Below are 22924 nucleotides of genomic sequence, written 5' to 3'. Positions count from 1 at the left end.
TGCCTTTTAAAGCAAGAGATTTGGCGGCTCTTCAAAAGAACATTGTCTTTGGAAAAGTCAATGTGTATTTGTTTTTATGTCCACCATAAAAGGTCCAGTTTGTAATCCCAATTCACCTGTGTCAGAATTGTTTCAATGTTCACATTCGCTTTCAGAATAGAGAAAGACCCACATCCACCCACAAACTCTTCCTGTAAGGCATCCCGGCCCCCGCACACTCTTTTACAGCTCTGAATAGAATTTGAGGATGTATCTCTCCTTTGATCAGCCTCTGTTCTCCATCCCTCTTTTCTCTCCTGTATCCTTCCTTTTCTTTTGCTTCACTTTGTGTGGTCAGAACTCTTTCACTTTTCCACACAAGGTCCATCCAGGAGAAAAGGCCCTTAGTCTTATAAAGGCCAAAAACAATCACACGGGCAGAGCTGTACAAAAGCAACAGTCTTCAATCTCAGCAGGTAGACCTGCAGCTGGGTTTTAACAAACAGGACACACACACACACACACACACACACAATGAGAATAAAAGAGCCCTCCATTGTATGTAGAGGAACTCCACGCATTCACTTCTATAAGATACTCTTTCATTGGTCACCCAGTTAGTGTGTCAGACAGTACAATACAATTCAGTATGTGGCCATTACTGCCGACAATGACAGGGAACCATCTCGTACGTCAAAGTTACAATGGGATTGTTATTTGGATAGACATGCTCTTAGTGAATATTTGTTTTAGGATTTACATAATGCAGTTTACAATTTCATAAAATACAGTGAGTACAAAAGTGATCGATCAAAATGACAAACTGCGTATTTGATTTCTTTTGAAAACTGTATGTTTTCTTTTTTCTTTAATGGCAACATGCGTTATTGTTTCTTAATGTTTTATTCTTTTCAGGATGAACGTGAAGCCAGAGAAATGGTCAAGAGAGAACAGGATGAAGCTTATCGTTTGTCTCTGGAGGCTGATCGTAAAAAGGTTCGGCGACATTTACTGACGTTTTTGACACTTTTTCACATTCGGATCGGTTTGGTACTGTGTTGGATTAATATGTTATGGGGGCATTCAAGTTCTTGAAAATGATTCTTTTACTTTCCAAAAAGAATTTCAAGCCGGCAATCTTCTTATTTATCACAGTGCAAAAACATTAAGTAATTGTGCGTTTTAAAGTCAATCTTGAAATTGGCTTTTTTGAATACTAATCGATTGATTTTCAAGATTTTAACTCTTTCGAAAGGACTTGTATCTTGAAAGCATGTTTTATGTAAATTGAGAAATGCGCATTATCCAATTTTTGAGAATGGGGTTGGGACATATTTTATATTAAACCGTGAATGCAGAACATGCCACTATATTTGCATATGAAACACGCATAGCTTTTGGAGGCCATTCCCATGATAAAAGATGGAAATCCTCTACATTTTAAGGTGGAACTCCATCCCCCCTTGAAAATCACTCTCTAGACTCCGTCCCCCGTGTTCCCCCCATTTCCAGCCCTGTTAATATGTTTAAAAACCAAAAACAGTTACACAAAATAGGATATAAAGGTGTTAAATGAGTGTAAGTTTTGTATTCATTGTATTGATATTTATTGTTTTTAATGTGTTTTTAAAGAGAGAAGCGCAGGAACGAGAGGAGGCGGAGCAAGTCCGTCAGGAGCGAATCAGGAAAGAGCATGAGGACGAACGAGAGGTGAGGTTTCGTTCATTGGTGACTGTTTCAATAACACTGTTTTAACGACAAGCATTCCAAGAAAACCTGAGATCGCCTTTATGTAATTCACCTTTAAAATAGCGTGACACAGCCCATGTGATCAAGATCTTTCCGTGTTAGGTTACTGGACTGCACAAAAACGTACTGGTTTCCTTGTTTTATTTTTATGCTATGTTGGCTAGTGAAACTTGAGAGACAGTTTTGAGCTTTGTTTGCAATCTGCGACAATATTTTTGTCATGTATTATTTCCTGCTAATTCAAAAATGCACAAGAACCATTAATGATTTTAAAACCTTTTGGATTACATCACTTTGAATGTTCAAACTGCTCTTTCTCATCCAATGAGGCATACAAAATGGCACTGATGCTGTAATCCTAAATGAAATCACGCACGTTGACATGAACATGTTTTAAGATTTCCCAAACATGCCACATAAAGGAGAATAGGAAAAATAGCGATGACAGCTATGAACCGTCATGTCCCGTCGTACCCGCACTTGCCACACGTTTACATTGGAACACAAATCACATGCATTTTTGAGCGCCGTCCCTGCACCTTTTGCATTTATGTTTCTCAGGCCGTTCAAAACGGCAGGTGCACGTCAAAGCCCTGACACGCTCACAAAGACGCCGTCAAAAAAGTGTCACGGAAAGTTAAATCTCACCTGTAGCCGTAGGAGTGAGCAAATACTCGCCCGCGCTATCACTCGATCAGAGCATGTGCAGAATACAATGCCATATTACCATTCGAATGTCTTACAGATGGTGTGTTTTATTACTGCCAAAGAAAAGAAAGTTTGCAGCACAGGGTGTACTCGCTCGTGCTCAAACACACAAAATACACAGCTCATAACGTTTAGTTAAGCGGAAAGCTGATAACCCGGCCGACACTCCCCGGTGTCAGATTATTGTCTGTTTATTCAGCAATAAATACTAAGCAGCACCGCTCAGGTAAAGACGATTTGTCACTTTTATCCTCAACAAAAGCTTGTAATTGGTTCAGTTCACTCTTTTAGACCTTGCGTTCCCCCCCACTGGCACGGCTGTGTTCGCTTCAGGAGGAGGAGTGTAAGCTACAGTGTAGACCTTCAAACATACGATACCCTACAATAGCTCATTCTAGCTTCATTTAATGCACAAAGCTTTTAATATAAGGCACATTGTGGTGAGGTAAACACAAAGACGGCCAACCGGCGAGGTAATTGTGTCCGATCGGTTTATTGTGTTCGTGTTGTCAGTGTGTGAGATGTTAACTCAGCAGCAGTCCTGTGTTTTAATGAGAGCGGGTTTGAAAGTTGTTCACCTGCTGTCTGTAATAAGCCCGAGGGGAGCAGAGGTACAGAAAACACACTTCCACACGCTGATAAGATCAGCAGCACTGTTATTTATCTTTTCCCTCCGTGTTATGAAACGTAGTCCCGCATGTATGACGACGGAGTCACTCCTTTGGACGTCAATCTGCAGGTTGTGAATTTCTTTGATTCCTAATCTCCGCCGTCGGGTTCACCTGTTGGACCTTATGACACGATGTGTGATGTCGTAGAGGGGACAGTTTGGGTTGACGCGCAATCGCAATTAACCTTTCTTGCTCCTAAAGGGAAGTTGATTAGATGCGAACGTCGTACATTCATTTCTGATGAATGGAAGATACTCAAGGCTTATTTGGCAACAGCTGTTACAGTATGGTTGCACGGGTGGATGTGGCGGTTTTGTCCGGCGCATCGTTTCTGCGACATTGTGTGTGTGTGTGTGTGTAAACAAGGCGGTAAAGATGCTCTCCACCTGGAGTCTATCCAAGCACACGCACATGCCCAAACCGCAGCACCTCAGCCGGCCACAATAGGAACACCGGAGGGACGCAAACAGCACAAGTGTACAGAGGAGGAGAAAGGGGAAATGCTCTCTGTGATTTGGACTCTTTTGTGACCGGGAGGATAAAAGGAAGTGGGGAGTGGTGATGTCATTATTCTCTGCCGTCAGGTGCTACACACACACACACACACTGTTTGTTCAACGCAGTGAAAAGGATGCTCCTCAGTGCCCTTTGTGCGTAGGGAGGAGGAATTACACGTACATCCACACATACGTCCCGAGCAGAGACGCCGTGCGTCCCCCAGAGGGCTTTTTACACGCGACCCCTACCTAAGGGAGCTGGGCCGGCACGCGCTCGCACAAGCACCTGCTGCTAATGAGCTACTGTTGTACACTTTGATGAAATATAATTGCATTATGGTGTGTAAATAAAGCCTGCGTGTTTTGTCACAGCATATGCTGCCCGGTGTCACAACAGGAACAACAAGCTTGAGTTGAAATGCACAGAGGAGGCTGCAGGTCGTGCTCCGTGTCACCGGAGACGGCACAATTCCCTCACCTCGCTTTCTCTCTCTTGCTTTTGCTCGTGTTCTCTTTTATCTGTGTTTGTTTCTTCTCACTGCCCACCCCATCCTTGCATCTTTTTATTTTTCCCTCACGAGGAGAAAATGACAGTGTGAAAACGAGGATTTTTTCCTCGTTTACGGTGGCAGCGATCAAGTCGTGATGAAGGGTTCAAATTAGGGCTCTCGACGCACGACTTGCTCAGCACGCGTTTTTACGGTTTCGTAAGATCTTTGCTAATGCGATGTGGTGCAATCGTGTCTCTGCTGTAGTTTTTTAAAAAAGAATTTATTAGCTAAACATCTCTGAGGTCAAAGCTGAGATACATGTTTTTGTGCAATCTCCGTTACTGTTTTGCCGTCCCCTGCGCAGGCTATCCGTCGCTCACTGGAGCAGGCCCTGCCACCAGAGCCCAACGAGGAGGGGGCAGAGCCAATCAGCAAGCTCCGCATCAGGACGCCCAGCGGCGAGTTTTTGGTAAGGCGATTTCTGGGCAGCTGTAAACTCCAGGTCCTGTTTGATTTCGTCGCCTCCAAGGGCTACCCATCTGATGAGTTCAAACTGCTCACCACCTTTCCACGCAGAAATGTGAGTTCACACACGCAAGTCCTAACCATAAAATGAATCGTTAAGAAATGTCATTTGTTTATACAATGAAATACACATTTTCTTGTATTGGAAGCACATTTAGTAAATTGGTTCCCAAAGTATCACTAGTTTAACACACTGACATCATAATGCCATTGCTCATGACCAGAACTTCCTTCCTCCTGTTCAATATATTTTGTGTGGGCATCTTTCCCCATGCTGGAACATGATATTAGACTAGATCCCCACTGATGGTGAATATCTTTTAATTCCTGTCCATCTGCGGTGCACTAATAACTGTGTGTGTGTGTGTGTGTGTGTGTGTGTGTGTGAGAGTGTGTGTGAGTGTTACAGCTCAGCAGGAAAAATAGAGTGTATAATTGGCTAGTTAATCCCAGCGTGTGGCAGAAGTTTGTTGCTCATCTCAGTCCGTGTGTGTGTATGTTCCACAGATAGTCACACACCTGCACATTAATTAAAAGCCATGCCTGGTTAATTAGTATTTCTTTTCCTCTTGTGTATTTTATATTTTTACATCTATTTGTGGAATATTAATTGCAATGCCGGCAGAAGGAAGGTGCACTGGCTACTTCGGATACAGTCAGCAGTTCCGTGTCCCGTGTGTGTGTGTGTGTGAGTGCTGTCATTAAAGTGGTGCGTTTTTTGCGCTCTGCAGCAGGTAGATAACAAGCACTGCTCTTAACGACCCGACTAATTAACAGCATGGAAACAGAAATGGGCTTTCCATTAATGGAGAGATGTGTGCAGGCCTGCCCAAACAGCATGTCATCAAACCCTTTGGGGACCGGTGCTAAGACCGACCAACAAACATAACTTACACACTTATCGCTCGCGTAAATGTTGTTTCGGTCTGTTTCAAAACGTCTCGAGTCGTCTCTGAAGGCGGTGTTTTAAAGGGATAGTTCACCCCAAAATTGACTCACTCACTTGTCGTTTGAAACCTGTATCACTTTATTCTGCGTGAACACATATTTTGAAGAGTGTTGGTAAACGAACAACGGCGGTACACATTCACTTCTGTTGTATGGACTCAAAACCAGTGCTGGTACCAGCACTCTTCAAAATATCTTCTTCTGTGTTCTGCAGATGAAAGAATGCAATAACGGTTTGAAATGACACGAGGATGAATAAATGATGACAGAATTTTCATTTTTGGGTGAACTATCACTTTAAGACTAGCCTTTAATGCTAAGATTGTTTTAAAATGTATGTATACATAGACCGAATAATATAATGTATTGACAGTAATAGTGATGATCAATATTGGGTTAATACTACACATGATAATGTTGTAAAAAAACTCTGCACTGCAGTTATTGCATACTTTAGTTACAAGTTACAAACTTTCTCTCTGCCTTCCTTCAGTTCAATGGCCAATAAAGAAAAGAACACACAAAACCAACAAAGAAAAAACACACAAAATCAAAATCATTATGAATTTAAATAATAATTAAATAGATAATAATTTTAATGGATATTGAAGAAATATTATCATCATCAGTTCTTTTGGCCATGACAATCATGTAGTGAAAATCTGATATTGAATTGTTAAGCCACAGTAAATGTATCCTTGTATTTTTTGCTAATCAAAGTGAAATAAATGATGATTATTACAGATGCACCGATACTAAATTTCTCTACCGATAGCCCATTATTCCGAGTGATATCTGCCGATACTATCTATTAACTCGCACTGACAAAATTCTGAAGGTTAAATTAATATTTCTTTCTGAATGTTATTAATTCATATAATGACTATTAATATTGAACATAAGATTGGCAATGTTTCTGAACTTTGTATATACAGAGCACAAATGCATTGCATTTTCCTGTCCTCTTTTGATTGATAGTATATTTCTGGCTGTTTTTAAAACATTAACCGATAGCCTGTAGTGTGGAAAATCAATTTTAACGACCGATAACGATTATTTTTCCGATATATCTAATGATTATACAAATAATTCATTCATTGTTGATAATAGTGTTATGTGCTATATATGTTTTTGGTTATCTTTTTTTTTATGCTTATCTTAGAATTGCATTTTTCTGTATTGCAATATTGTGTCTAGACTCCTCTTGTGTTTTCATTATGAGTGCTATTTGTATAACATGCTGACTATTTAGTGTTCTAAATCAGTCACTTATCAATGCTCCATTTCAGTTTGGATGCTAACGTAGTTAAAGTCGAGGTTCAGAAACCAAAAGTGAAGCAAGTTGTGCGTCTCTGCAGAGGGTGAAACGTGTATTCAAGAAAGGAGGGAGACGAAAAGCAGGAAAAACAGGCTGTGTTTGTGACTGTGACTACAGTACTTGTGTTTAATCCTCTCTCTCTCTCTCTCTCTCTCTCTCTCTCTCTCTCTCTCTCTTCCTCTCTCTTCTAATTAAAATCATCTCTGCCACAGACTCGCTCTATCCCTCCCACAGGATTAGGCCATGAGCACTATTGCATTTGTAATTCTGCACAAATGTTTAAACTTCATCTCTCTTTTCTCCCCCCCTCGCATCCAAAACCAAGATAATTGCCAGCAATAAGAGAGTGATTAAACAGAGGAGTTTAAAAAAGAGAGAGCGAGAGAGATGGAACAAGTGTCTGAAGGCTTTTGTTTCATTTGCGGCCTGCGAGGGTTTGTGTTTGTCTGCGAGCTGTTTGTTCTTTTCTTTCCTTTTGATGGACGGATTCAATGCACCTGCACTCTTCTGAACGAGAGCGTGAGGGAGGATTAGAAAGCAGCTTCAGGATTCCCTGTCTATTCATAACTCTCATTAACGTTATGGCACAGTCACATAGCTCCTCGGATCTCAGATCGCACCACAAGGATGTTCTTTTTGCTTTGTGTTTTTCAGTTAGCTAGTTATCTCTCCGACATTTTAAGGACGGCAACCTAGCATCACGTGTACTGTGGGGTGTTTAACAGTGGTTGTCAGCTGGTGATTTTGTTCCAGGTCAGTTCAGTGAAGATTTCACTGAAGCATCACTGAAGGATTTGTTCACATCTTTTACATTTATTTACATTTTTTTATATTTTTTAGAGGCTTTTTATATTGAGTCATATAATGAGGATACATTATTTTGGTGCAAATTCACAATTAAGTGTTTAGATGCTTATGTGGAAAACTATGTAAATCTAGAAATTATGAAAATGTTAAATATTTGTTTTCTTGTTTTTGTGTGATGAATTATTGGCTTCTGATATCAATATTATTTTTATGCAACATTCAAGTTAGATTTAGATATAACTATACAGTAGATGTACTGTATAGTATATGGAATTATAATATATTATATTATATATTAAAGTTAGAATTAATTAATATTAATTAATTAAATTATATGTAATATACATTTTGTTAGATATAAATTTATATTAAAGTTAAAACCAATTAATATATTTGTGTAATAAAGTTTGTATTGATAGAATATTTTATCTTATAATAAAAATGGCATTTTAATATTTTAGTGTAATATTGATGTTAGATTTAAACGTTTCAGCATTTCAAAATTAGTATTTTAGTATAATAATAAAGTCGGTCAATTTTGGTATAAAATTTGATTTAGTGTTTAATTTATATTTTAGCTTAATATTCAGGTTAGATTTAAATATTGTAGCATAATACTGAAGTTAGATTTGAACATTTTAGCACAATATTACATGTAAATAACACTTTCTTTTGTGAAAAAAAAGTTTTGACATTGTTTCAAGTGGCAGTTGAAAACCACCAGTGTATAATATAGCTCTTCTCCCCACAGAGAGCCGTTCAGATGTGCCGTTTAACATGGCTGACGTCAGCTCTATCTGACGTCTGTGCCTATCTTTGCATTAATGTTGGCTTCTTGCCTTCAGACCCCCGCTGTCACGCCAAAGGCAAGCAGGGAGCCAGAACTGACTTCTCCCCAGAGGTGGAAAACCTCTCCCCCCGTCCCTCCCTCGGCCGGCCCTTAGCAGAGTCTTACCCCGGCACTGCGAACACTAACGCCCTCACCGCTCCTGCAGGCAGATAATGATCTCCCACCGCTTTTCTAATTGGCCAAATAAACACTCCACAACAGCTCTAACACAGACCTGGCCATTGGGTTTTAATTAATGCTGGAGACCTCTAAATGGCTTCATTAGAAACGCGTTGTTTCAGCTGTATATTTTCTCTCTCGTTTTTTGTTGGTTTGTTTTATTTCTTCTGTTTGGGCAACCATCTTGTGTGTCCGGCCTTTATTTTCCTTCTCTTTTAGATGCTTATTATTAGTCCTTTTATGAACCCTAATGAACAGCAATATTTATTTGACTGAGCTCAAACAATTCTCCGACCGCATGCGTGCGGACCAAAACTGAGTTTATTACGAATTTACTTCAAATGATTTGACTGCGTGATTCGGAAGCCGGGCATGCCTTAAAGCAGCAAATGATAATAATGTGTTTGCCTGGTTTACTTTGCCTGAGCTTGGTAACATACACCTGCTTTATGATGAAACTCTGTATTGTTATTTTAATGAGTTTGTACTGTGTTATTGATCAGGTTAATCCTTAAGTATACTAATAATGAAATTAATTAAACTAAACTGGCAGCTGCAAGTGACATCAGTATATTATGTTTTAACTGCACAGAAGACACGCCATTCAGCTTTTTATTCATTTTCTGCTGAACTCCGGTATTAATTCCGGAGTGGGAGAGGACTTTTTAAATAGTCTCATTGTACAAATGTACACAGTACAGTCAATGATGCAAATTACTTTTTCATTAAAAAGTACTGATCGTATTTCACAGCAAAACACAGCAACTACACTAACCGATGAATTTTGCCTTCAGCTGCACAGGTTATTTTATAATAGTGAAACAGAATTAGATTGTGCGTTTCTTTCTTTCAGGAAAAAGTAATGTTATAAATGATAATAAATACACAGTCTTTAAACGTGTAGTATAGAGGAAAATGTTCATTCATTCATTCATTCATTTTATTTAATCAGGGACAATGCACATTAATAAAACATACAATATGTAAAATGCACCAGATTTAGCCAACACTGGCTAATTTTCATCCGTAGTCCCTTTTTCGGCAGGTTGATGTTAAGGACAGAAAGAAAATATAAATAAAATAATAATACATCATGTTAAGGACAAGAAAAAAAATTAAGAAATGAAACCAAGAATATTAAAACAAATTTTCAGACTACCATACCATATCCATAAATCACTATAAATGATCACAATTTTGATGTGTCAATAGCCATATTTTCAGCTTTTTCGAGAAACCGTTGTGTCCTGTTAAGTATTTTAATTCTTTTAGCTCCACTGGGAGTCTATTCCACTCATGTGTTCCTCTAAAAGCAAAAGATAACCGACCAAAAGTAGTTCTTCTTAATGGCACATTACAGTCACCACTAATACCGGCATGTGTATATCTTCCTGTTATCTGATATATGTGATCAGGAAAATGTTAACGCTCAAATTGCATTTTTATAGGTCAGGAGACTTGTTGTGTTTCTCAGTTTCATTTAGTTATCAACTTAGTCGCAGATGTTTCTCCTAAAATTGCTCGAGAGAAGTCCAAATGGAAACAAATGAGACATTGAGAGTATTGAGCTGTAAATGAATGTAGATTATATAGGTTAAATCATCTGAATTTGGGAAAATTTGATGAGAAATATTTGAGTTCATATTAAGATCTTCAATAATATTGTCTTTGCAAATTCGAGCTCGGTTTGTGGCATTGTTTAGATATTTTCAGAAACTTTAGAGAGACATTTGTGAGTTTTCTGAGTGTTTTTCTCAGGAGAAAGACGCAGAGGATTTAAGCAAATTGCTCTCCATTTAATCTCATTTCTAAGAGAAATAATTGAGATGTTAAAGAGATCTCATCTGTGATTTTTCTTTCTTACAGGAAGAATAATAACGCATCCTCAGATTTTTGTGCTTATTTCTTTCAGGAAAAGAAGTGCACATTATTCATGCATTATAAATACAGTCTATTAAGTTAACATTTCACTTGCAGGTGCTGTTTGTGTACAGTTCGATTTTTCATTCGATTTGAATTATTGTTTTTAAAAATACTTTTCTTTTTGCGTAAATAGTCGAAATGAAAACCGAGTAATAGTTGGCGCATAGGTCAGCGCTCACTTTAAAGTTTAGAAGTCGAGTAGCACTCTACTTTTGGAGAGCTGGATCTTGCTCTTTTGCCCCTTTTCCTCTGGTCATCTTGGGCGGCTGTCCTGTGTTTGTTTGGCGAGTGTGTGGGGCCGTTGAAGATGAGTGCGTCAAGGGTTTAACAAGATTACCTGCCATCAACATCATCAAGGCCCAAAGAAAACAGGCGTCCGGCCCTCTCCTCATCACACGGCCACTTCTGCTTTAATAAACCTCTTCAGGATTACGACGATATGAGTCTTCTCACCCTTCAAATGATCTCTTTTCCTCTTCTGTTTACTTTGGGAGTAGGAGAGGGTATTCTTCATCAGTGAAGATCACACTACCAAAGCGCCTTTGAATTCATTTGATCTTAACGTCCTCCGTTGGAAAGAAAATGGTACACTGCTGTTTAGATCGTCAGGCGGGAGGTTTTCATCGAGCTTGTATTTTATGACTCTTGTTTGTGTGTGTTAAAGGGTGTCAGAAACACTGCCACATTCGGTGTTGCACACAGAGAGGTCTAATTTAATTCAGCAGAAGGTTATGCAGAGACTAACAAGTGCCGGGAGAAAGGGAGGGAGCGAGAGAATGGAAAAAGAGCGAAAGACGTCGATGGCGAGGAGGAAAACAACAGCTTTGTTTGTTGACAGATGCTTCTCCTCTTATGGTCTGTTAATTGGATAACAATGTAAACAATCACCCGCAGCATCTGTCTTCTGCTATAGGAGTGTCACCTTGTTTCACTCCTTCCCCTTGAAAAGAGAACAGTCATCAACACGAACGCACGCACACACCTGCGTCACCCCCGAACCTCATTTACTTCACCTGATGCTGGGGTGTTATAGCAGGTTTTCGAGTTCATTTCCATTTTAAGTTTTTGTTAAGCACTCTCATGAAAGAACCGGAGGGGATCGTGCCCCTGGTGAGAGCTGCTCCCTCTCTCTCTCTCCCCGTCTCTCTCTCTCTCTCTGGTGCTACCCCCCTCCTGTGCCTTCAGGTCAGAGTCAGAAACAAAAGGCACAAGTCACACGCTAAAATGAGGTTTGGGGCAACAGAGCTAATGTGCCGAGGCTGGTGTGATAGTGCCCACCCCTCTCCCGCCAAACCCCCTGAACTGAGAGCGATCTTTGCGGTTCTTCACATCAGGTGTGTCGTAATGATGCTCTCTTACCTGAGAACAGTCGTATCACTGCTCTCCTTCTGAAACCTTGCAGCTCCATATTTTCTGATTTGATCTTTTTGCCGTAAATCTTTATTATTATCCCCCCTGTGTTTGCGAATGTCTAACCATTAAACGGTATTAAAAAGTGCTTGTCAACGTTGACAACATCTTATTTAATGAGCCTACAGTGTTTTTCCTGAAAAACAGCGAATTTGGACATCCGCGGACATCGCCGATATGAAGGTTATTGCGTTATAAATCCGATTTAATGCTCAAAAGAATATTCCAAGTTAAAATACAGCTTGAACTCTCTCGGTTGAAAAACGCAGAACAATTTAGCGACTGTTTAGAAAGCCTTAGTTTGCACAAACCTTAGCATCATGGCATTTTTCGTTCAGGCAGATACCTCCCATGTACTTTTTCTTGTCCTTTTTTGGACTTGATTTGGAAATTTCCACATATTTGCATTAGTGCTTATTCTCATATGTATGGTGTGACCTATGGTATGGAATATTTTTCATATATACAGTACTGTACATTGCACACACACAGCCTTTTGGCTCACTTACTCATTCTTTATTCATATTTTTCCACATTTTAGAAGGATAGATAAATGATGTAGTAACACGAAAGTAACGATTATGTGAAAAAGAAAGAGAAAATTCAAAATCAATCAATCTGTTGTATTTTCGGATGCTTTAAATAGCCACCCTTTGCTAATTATTGTATTCTGTATTACTGTTTATCAGCGGTATTGAAGGTGTTCTCCTCTAGTTTGGGCTCTCACCGTCTGCTTTTCTTTCATATTCAATCAAGTCATTGATTTCAAAATATAAATGTTCGTTTTTTTATTGTCTAGTATTCGCTTAAAAGATTCAGAAACATTACTCCGACTCCTTTTTTTTACTGTTGAGATGGTATGTTTTTTTATTTATTTCATCAGCCAGGTAATATCCAGCAATGTTCTCACTGCTCAAAGTACCCGATATGTTAGCTTTATTCTCTGACCCTGTGACCTTCGAGCCCAGCTGCTTTCAGCTCTGTGTTTTAATTACAAGCAGGGAGAGCTGGAGGGAGCAGAATAGGCCTTAATCAGAGTTTCTGTCACCAGACTGCAGTTAAGCCCCTGTGCTGAGCGTCGTGGCTGTGCGGTGCGAGGACACCCAGGTGTGAGCGAAGACCTCGTGTAACAGGAGAACGTTCAGCTATTAGCTCACTACAATGCAGCCATCATCTCCTGCTCTCCTTTTCTCTCGCGCTGCAGGATCGCAAGCCGTGAGGTCTTGTGATGGGTTTGTTGAAATCTCAGTTCTCTTGCTGAGACGTCCAACCAACCTCATGCTGACGTTGATATGGTGATCTTTGATATCAAAACTGAGCGTGATTTATTGTTAATTGATGAATTTGGGGGCTCACACCGTCACTGTGATCGGTCCATTTGCGATAACAAACAGCAACTAACCGAAAGGAAACTGGACACATACCTCACACAGGGACGTGATCGCATTTCAGCGTTAACCAATGATGTTAGACTGCCGGACCCCACACATCGCATGGTCTTAGCCCACACACCTCTTGCGTACCTGGGTAATAAAATGAGCAGTTCCTTTTTGTAGAACGCTTATGTGACTGCACTGTTAGCATAAGCCGGCTACGTTTTTAATTCAGTTTTTGCTTTAATGCACTCTTTGTCTCTGTCCAGATAACGCAGTTAGACCCGGCGTGGAATCTGATGGAGGCTAAGCTCTTTCCTCAAGAGACCCTGTTCCTGGAGGCCAAAGAGTAGAACCCCTTGGAGACGTCCCGGGACGAACCAGAAGAAGAAAAAGCAAAGAACTTTTAGCATGATGTCCACATCGACCCAACACACGCAAGCCCTCACACACACTCTCACACACGGTGCGTTGTATATGAATGCTGAGTGTACATCGGATGCACACCGAGGCCTTCACAAGCACACGGATAAACACATTCTCCTCACATGACTGCAGTGTAATGTTCTTTCTTCACCCAAACGTATGATAAACGAAAAAGAAAAAAATCAAGCAAGAGGTGTGGATGTCTAACAAAGCCAGCCTCACACACAAGGACTGCGTTCTCACCGCGGCTGCTTTTTAGACCCGTTTTGTGTTGAAAAAAAATAAATCGATTAAAAAAAGTAAGAGACATTTCCTGGAGAACGCTGGACCATTTTTTGTCCCTTACCTCGCCAAGGCTCCCTGATTCTCAGCGTGGCCCTGGACAGTCCCTCCCTCGTCTGAGCCCAGCTTCTCTCCCACACATACTTGGTTTTAATCTCAACTGTTTACGTTTATTTTCCCCCTTTTTTTCCTTTTTAAGTTTGATGCTGTATTAGATTTAGGTTGGTATACATTATATAAAGACTATATGAACATCCATGTGTCTTGACACTTTTTATTTTTACCTTTAGGTCATGGTGTCTTCAAACATGGCACCTTTATACGTAAGAGTGGAGAGGACGTTTATCACTCTTTTGCTTTGTGACGAATGACATATATAGATGGTTTCAGGGGCAACAACATAAACAAATGTTATGTGGCCCAAACTTAACTTCCGGTAGACCTCCGTAGTTTTTGTTCAATTGAATACAATAAAATGTTAAAATAAGTTAACATTAATATACATTAAATATAAATTAAATTAAAAACGGAAACACCGGAAGTTAACTTTGCGCGTGCCTACGATGAAACGGTTCAAGAGCCGAGGTATTAAAAAGACATACTGATGTCTGCTACGAAAGACGGAGATGGAGAAAGAATTAATTTTCTTATTCTCCAACAGATCATTCTAAGTGTCTGTGGTCAGTGTTAATCGGTGTCCACGGTTAATTTTCCCCATTCGGCTCTGAAATTAAATGCTTAATGAACTTCTTTACAGCTCTCCAAGGTTTTAATGAGAAAAAACAAATGGGAGTCAGTGTAGCTCTGAACGTGTTTCGTAACTGCTAGAAGAACTGAGAAAAGCATTATTTTCCTTGTAGCGTCTTTCACACATGACCTTTGTTAAACCAAATAGGAAGAGATCTTTTTAACCCGCCGGCTGATTCGTTCATGTGTTGCCTTGGCATTTCTCTTCTCCCATTCTCACGCAAGGAATCTGAATGTTTAATGTGTTCATTGGGTCCTACTTCCTTCACAGATGATATGCCCTGAGAAGAAATGAATCATTCTCTCTCACCCACTGCTGAGAAAGAACTTGTTATCAAAGTAACTCAAACATTGTGCTCTGGTCAATGAGTTCATTTCTAATAAAGGAGAAAACCTGCTTATTCAAAGTGACAACAACAGCGCTAAATTACAGCTTTTATGTGATCCTTTTACATTGGTCAGGTAACGATTCTCTGAATTCAGCTCTGTGTGTGTTTGGCAAAGCCACAAAATGAGCATTCGCAAAATGTGAACGCTTTTGTACACAGTGGTGTTTTAAATGTCTGAGGCTTTCTGTTTTTCCTTCATTGTCCACAAAACAGTTTTAGGGAAAAGTAAGAAAAACGTTTTAATTCTAGCATGCATGGCATAAACTTCACATGTTTGTGCATAAACAGGCTGGTTAAGAATAATTCTTTTAAATGGTCAGTATCCCAAATGTGCTTATTTTTAAGCACTGAAAGGTGCGTTTTCTCTCTCTCTCTCATTCTCTTAAGTTTTCAGATTGCTCATTGAGGTGAGAAAGGTAATACCAGCCTGAGGGTGAAATGTTGGTTATGCAGCTCCTGTGTGCGTGTGATATTACTGTTGCAATGACTGAATGTTTGGTTAATGCATGTAGACATTGGCTTTGTACCGTCAGAGACGCATTGATGTGCAGGTCGGAAATGCTGTCATTAAATAGTGAATTACTGATGTTTCTTTCAGCTTGATCCAGCTTGTATACACTCTTTATCATCGTTCTTTTGACAGGTGTGTTCTGAGCAATATGAGAAGAGCACAATGATTCCCACAACTGAAACAGTAATCCTTCTGTTTAAAAACAATTCTGCATTTGAGGACTTAATGGATTTTTTGTAAATTTTGTAAAGTACTTTTTGTGTAGACTGGGCATGCGTGTGGTAGTAATGTTATATAAATAAATACACAGCTTTACACTCTCAAAAAATGCTTCATGATGCTTCAAGAGCAATTTTTGGCTAAATTGTTCCATTAAGGACCTTCAACATATGAAAAACCTTTCTTTTCTACAAAAGGTTATTTGAAGTGAAAAATGTTCTTTAGATTACAAAAAAGAGAGAAATGTTCTTATAGGAACCTTTGAGTAAATGGTTCTTTGGGAAACCAAAAATGGTTCTTCTATGGCATTGCTGCACCTTTGTATATAAAGAGTGGATTCATATATTTTTAATGACCTTTTTATTTTTTTAATACTGGTATTTTTCAAATAAAGGGATTAGGGGAACATTTGCTTGATATCAAAGCAACTTTTAATAATTAAAGAAATCAACAGTAGTGGCCAAAAGTGATGTCAGGTGGGCATATTTGTTTATACATTTGCTTGCTTTTATTGCTCACATTTGTATTTGCTTTTAATGAACCTATATTTGCTTTTTTATATGTTTATTAAAACATATTAAGAGAATGCTTAACTTTTCTAAGGCTAAAAAGGAAACTAAAGCATTTCAGGCAGTATGGACTTTATTCGAATATAATCTAAAAACATGTAAAATGCCATAAAATTCAATTTAAAAATGCATAGAAAAATGACATGCTCACAGAAAATAAGGCATACATTAATTTTTTTTATTAAAAAGTTCACTCCCCTGGGCCTTCATTCAATAAGCTTTGTGTATGTGTTGTAATTTTTTGCCAACCCTGCTTAAATTATTTTCAAAGCTGAGCTTTGGTTTACACTCCAAACACAACTACGCAAGATGCATGCAACATCACATTTGTAATACATTTTAAATAATATATTTACAGTAAATAAACAGTGAAGACGTCAGGTTTCCAAAGTTTGACATCACTTTTAGCTATACACTAGCCTATTATGCAGTTTAAACAACAAAACTCAAATTTCACTCATGTCTATTTGTAAAATAAACTTCAGTTTATTCAGTATAATCGTTACGTTTTGCATTTTGTTGACATTATGATGTTCTTCTTTTATGCAGTTTTCTTGTTGATCACCAGTCGAACCGTTGACATCTCAATCGGAGACCCCAAAAGCTGCTGTCAATCATGCATCACATTTTCCAATGGCATTATGGTTTGATCCCAAACTCCCGCACACAGTGACAATAGTGATTTTTGTGGCTTCCTGTAACACGTATTCTCTTCTGGCAACATCAGGTGGTGACTCGATTCTTCAATAACAAAAGGGAAGCATTCAATAATGTTTGACCAGTCTTTAAGGGTCAAGAATGCTGCTGGCCATGGTGAGAGCACAGAATTCCTGACGCTAGTGATCTCTTCTTTGAAGAAGTTCCTGATCCCACAGCATCCACTCTGCCAACGATGCTGAAATCCCAGACTAAACTAACCTGGAGGGTCACTCAAAGTTTACTTTCTCAGCGACGCTTAAAGAGTCGCCCGAAAGGGGCTCGATCTGCTGGGTAATGTGTGCGAAAAGAGTAAGACGGGAGGGGTTAGGTCGCTATGATCACGAAGTTTTATAGCCTACTGCTAAAAGGATTGCTTCTATGTTATAAAAAGCAACATTTGATTATTTTACGTTATTTACCCTGGAATTGAGACGCGAATCTTACCTGCCACTTAATGCACTTAATGCGTAATGATGTTAGACCTTGTTAAGAGCTTGACATTTTATATGGCTTTCTTAGAGTGTGTGTTGGAAGGTTCGGGCGCTTAAAAATAATTAGGTCTTAGAGGAATTGGCTATTAAATAACACTTATAGGCCTAAATTGTATAAAAAATCTGGCCTGGAAAAAAAATTGTGGGGTCGAATTTATCATGATAATACCATCAGCAGTTTTCTTTCAACCGCAATTATGGATAAAACAATCGATTATAGCATTCAGCAAGCAGGCTGCCACTTTCTAGACTACTATATTTTCTAATAATCGAAAATATAGCCAAGGAACTGCCGTAAATTAATAAATATAACATTTATCACATTTACGGTAACACTTTACAATAAGGTGATATTAGTTAACATTATTCATATAAATGCACTAGCTAACATTAGCTGACGATGAACATTTTAGTTTTTCAGCATTTATTAATCCTTGTTATTGTTAGGTCATGTCAATACAGTTATTCATGTTAGTTCATGGCGCATTAACTAATACAGTGACGTTTGATTTTAATAATGTATTAGTAAATGCTGAAATTAACATGAATTGATATTGATAAATGCTGTAGAAGTATTGGTCATTGTTAGCAATTATTTAAGGCGTTAGCTAACATGAACTAACAAATAGCACCTTATTGTAAAGTGTTAGGCCTACCTACATTTTATTGATGCATCCGCAAAGTGCCATAACATTTTGATTGTAGCAAGTTACCAAATTGACTTGCGCGTAAATGTAGTAAATGAAACATGATTTTTGTTTGATTGTTTTTATATATATAAAAATGGGCTTTAACAATATTCAGACCTGGGCTATATTAATACGAGGGAATCATTAAATATTAAAATGATAATTTAGCTTATTTTTATTTGTAGTTTTAGTTGATTTGATTAAGTTAAGTTGTGTCGGCATTCATCGGTTTTTGCACAAATTTAAATGTCCAAATATTACAATTTTGCGTTTGTAACATTTAAATGAAAACATAAATCGACCCGTTTATTAATGTAGCCTAAGTAATCTTATAATTGTAGCAAATGTAAATAGTCTGTTATTGCAGAGGAGGTCCAGTGTTGCATTCATTTATAACAAACATTTCATGTAAATCTCACCAGCTCTTAACTGTGCATTAATCTTTCGATATTAAAAACCTGTCCAGAAAGTGAATCGCACGCCAATTGTCCAGGCTGCCACTCGCCCCGTTTCCCACTCTCGTCTCATAAGAAAATTCTGCAAGGGGAAAGAAAAAAAAAATAAAACTGTGGTATTCGGATTATCGTGGACGAGGATAAAGCATTAAATGGGGCTAAAGTGGCTTGAATGGACGCAGTGGCGTGCGAAGAGAAGCAGAGTAATTATTGCTTCATAATTGTGTTCTTTTTCTTTTTTCAGCAAGCATCGCACTGCAGAGCCCCACTCGGAGCGGTTGTGACATTTATGAGGCCGGTCTTTGTGCTGAACACTTCAAGTTTAAAAAACAAGGCCAATTGAGTCGGCGCAGCTCAAAGCCGGAACCATTGTAAAGGACCACATTGAGTTTGGATTTGGGACAATGGTGTTTCTCAAATTTCTTGCAAAAACCTATACTCCATCTGTGATCTCAATGAGCGCTCTTTCACGGGGTTTCTTCTTTTCTGTTTGATTCGTTTGTAAAGGGAGGCAGATGTGGAGGGATGGAGCCCGCATTTTAATTGGCTGCTGCTTGAGCACACACACACGCACACACACAGATCATTTCATCTGTCATCAGCATTCTTGATGTAAAAGGTGGAGTCACATATACAGTACGTATTAAAAGCCTAAGTTATACAGATGATCATTTTATGACCATTTTTACTGGTAGGCCTATATTCTTTTAAAAGTTAACTTATTTCACCTTTTTATAATATCTGTTTAAATTAAACCAATAATAATTAAAATAATAAACACAAAAGAAAAAAGGAAGAACCTAAATATTTTTCCCATGGTGCAGTTATATTTTAAATTATATATTTTTCCAGGATTTAAATCAACTTTTGTAGTTTTGTTCACCACCAAGAATTACCTGCTTCATTAATATAAAATGATGGTGATAAAACAACACTAACTAATAAGTAAGCATATAATGCTGTATGGTTTATTTATACAAATAAATCGAGGACGCATCTCAAGTAGCCCAATAAAAGCTTATTTTAACGCAGTTATTTTAAGCGCTTTGTCCTATGCCTTCGGGGGAATGCCTGTGCTGAGCTCAAGGGTCCTGCGCGGCGCGGCGCTTTTCATGTGAACAAGAGGTTAACAACCTAATGAGGACTTGGAGACGAGATGAAGCGTGTAAATACACTGGTTTTCCCAAAACCGCATGCTGCACCCTCATTCCCCTTTTTTATCTGCTACTCTAACCTCTGCTGCGCTTTGGCCACTCAAACCATTCCAGCAGGAGTTCAGCAGGGAGGCAGTTTGGGTCCAGCCGCGCTCCGGCCCGGTATCAACGGAGAGAAAGATCCTGACAATAGCGCTCCGGGGTGCTAGAGGAACAGAGACATGCTGTTACATATGTCGGGTCAAGCATCTCTTTTGTGCCGCTTTAAAAAGGTGTAAAACTCAGTCAGCGGTGGAGATCCTTAAAGGAGTGAAAGCCTTGTATGGGTTTTTGATGCATAGGTCTGATGAACTGTTGAAAGAATGTTGAATTTCCTAAGTGCCCACAGTCAGTTTTAATTGCCCGGGGGCATTTAATTGGAATGCAGAGAGACGCCCATTCAATTGAGAGATTTTTTAAAGTAAAGCGTGTAGAGGCCGGCTTCATTATTTAAACTTCATAAACGAACTGATGTAGCATCCTTCACAAAAAAGAATCAAGGTTTACCAATATAGTTACCAGCTTTTGAAAATCATAGTCACCACAAATGTAACCACCACAATTAACATAGGCGTATTTTGAAACTAATAACCTACAAATATATCTGCAGATATAAGAAACTTTAGTGTTTAAAATACCTTTGTTGGTTATTCTGCGATTTGCATTAGGCCTAAATGTTTTGCATTAAACTACATTACATATAATATAGGTCTGTCTACTTGTTTTGACTTATTTTTTTACGTTATTTACTTTAATTACTTGTTAACTTTGTGTGTTAGTATGGATTCGATGAAAGTTGTGATTATATTCTTGTCATTGACGTAACAGCTTCAATAAAACCTAACACTGGCGTAAGATCACAATTGTTAAAACAGTTGTGCGTTGCGCGTCTCAGTTTATGAACAATCAACGCCTGCTTGTGGTTTTGTAATGATCTCGAGATGTCTATTTTCAGTCGCGTGAGATCGCCACCGAGATAATGACTTTGAATGTCAAAAAGCTTTAGTTTAATATCGTCTCTATTAGTGTGCTGGTTGGGTAATTAAAGGTGCAGATGAGAGCGGCGGGGGGACAGATGGCATTTGCTTACTGTGATTGAGTATGTAAACAATCAGAAACCGTGCGACAGGGAAACATCATCAGGCCCGCATCACTTCATCGAAGCTTGCGTGCATTTCACAGTCCAGGTAGCAATTGAAAGGAAACCGTGGTGAAATGCGTAAAAAAGTACAGCACTATTATGTGTTCCTCCGAACGAAAAGTATACAAATTATAGCTTTTAACTTAATAATTTAGGTCTGTTGCAATATTTTTAGCAGACATAACATTATTTTTTAATTCAGAACATCAATTTAAATGTAGCCTAAATATGTACAAGAACTCCACAGTCTTTATAATTCAATCACAACAATTATTTGTCCTGGTTAAACGAAACTAGGAAATTACAGGAAATTAGGAAACGTATTTTGAAGTTTTCAAATAACGAGATGTTATTAAGCAGTGTGTCATCATGACTCTCTAATTTTGAAATACGTAAATACATTTGGTAAATAATTTGTAAGTAATAGGCTAATAACGATTAAAAAGGTTTCTTGCTATACGACGAAAAATTACTGAAAACGTTTTGTTAGGCAAAAACGTGTTAAGTTCAATCATTTCAAAAAGTTGACAAATGTTACTATAATAATTTGTCTAATGATTTCCGATTTTCAGGAATATTACTTAATGTTATATTAAGCTAATTCTACAATAATTTAGCAAAAGCAATGATAGGTCTACTTATTATCATTTAAAAATATTAATAGTGCCATGTTCATTTACTTTCGTAAATGAAAAAAACCATATGCGTATAAAAGTCTGAAAAGCGCTGCAAAATAATGGTGTGGATTTTGCTGTCGATTGTCTTCGTTTATCATCAAAAATAGCAAGACAACAACTACGATTAACTATACACGGTACAACGTAAATATACAATTATTCCGTTTGTTTTTATCATTGGTATCAAATATACACAGAAAGTAATATTTTTTTGCAAAGGCAAGACTATTACATGATCTACGCCGACTTAAAACCACTGTGTGTTATAAACGTTACATTTTAATTCATATTAAGTATGTAAGCAAGCATTAAAAACACAATATATTTAACATACAAAATATCATTCACCGAAAAAATTATGGAATTACACTCTTTGAATAGCGTAATTTTAATTCAGTGTTACTTTAACATGAATGCTAAAACATTTTAAGACGACATAACATTGTTCACAGTAAACATAAATTCGCATGCATGCATTACACATAAACTTTAAACGAATTCGTGTTAAAATGTGCTGTGGAAACTTACCGTTTGCGTATAAAGATATTGACGTCACTCTCTGTGAAGCACTCGCTCTTCACTACAATAAACCCCTAAAAATGCATCGTCTTTCAGAAGATTACAAACGGCAACTTCTTTTGGCTAACATCCACCTAAAAATAATGTAAACAAATATATTTTGCTTTTGGAGTTTTAGAAAACCACGTAAACAACTTTCTAAAGCAGCAGCTCAAAATGAACGAAAGACAAATGTTTCAACTATGCGTTGAGAAAATAGTATCAATAATGGTCTTCCGGGGTCTATTGCCTGTTTTTTAGTAAATAAATCGTTTGATAAAAGTTTTATGTTTTAGCTCTGCGTGATGCTTGCTATTTGAGAAAAGAACGCAGGTGGACACAGTTGAAAAAGAGACAAGCCAATCAGATCGCTCCTTCCCCCTTCGGCCAATGACAGGCGCCACATTGTTGTCAAATTTGTCTAATGAAAACGTGGGCGCAACAATAGATCGAGAGGGATCTGTATCCAC

General features: G+C 38.3%; 1 protein-coding gene across 2 annotated transcripts in view; it reads left to right on the top strand.

Moving 5' to 3' along the window:
• faf1 (Fas (TNFRSF6) associated factor 1) overlaps positions 1-14776 on the top strand; it is a 70006-nt gene extending 55230 nt beyond the window's left edge. For both annotated transcript variants that reach the window (XM_057356354.1, XM_057356353.1), the window contains exons 16-19: positions 895-975; positions 1612-1689; positions 4460-4675; positions 13678-14776. In XM_057356354.1, coding sequence (XP_057212337.1) covers positions 895-975; positions 1612-1689; positions 4460-4675; positions 13678-13761 — 459 coding nt within the window. In that variant the 3' untranslated portion in view covers positions 13762-14776. The remainder of the gene's footprint in view (positions 1-894; positions 976-1611; positions 1690-4459; positions 4676-13677) is intronic.
• The last annotated feature ends 8148 nt before the right edge of the window (positions 14777-22924 follow it).

This window comes from Triplophysa rosa, linkage group LG17 (genome assembly GCF_024868665.1).
Source record: "Triplophysa rosa linkage group LG17, Trosa_1v2, whole genome shotgun sequence".
In the NCBI taxonomy this organism is placed as follows: Eukaryota; Metazoa; Chordata; class Actinopteri; order Cypriniformes; family Nemacheilidae; genus Triplophysa; species Triplophysa rosa.
This window is presented reverse-complemented; position numbering and strand designations above follow the sequence as displayed.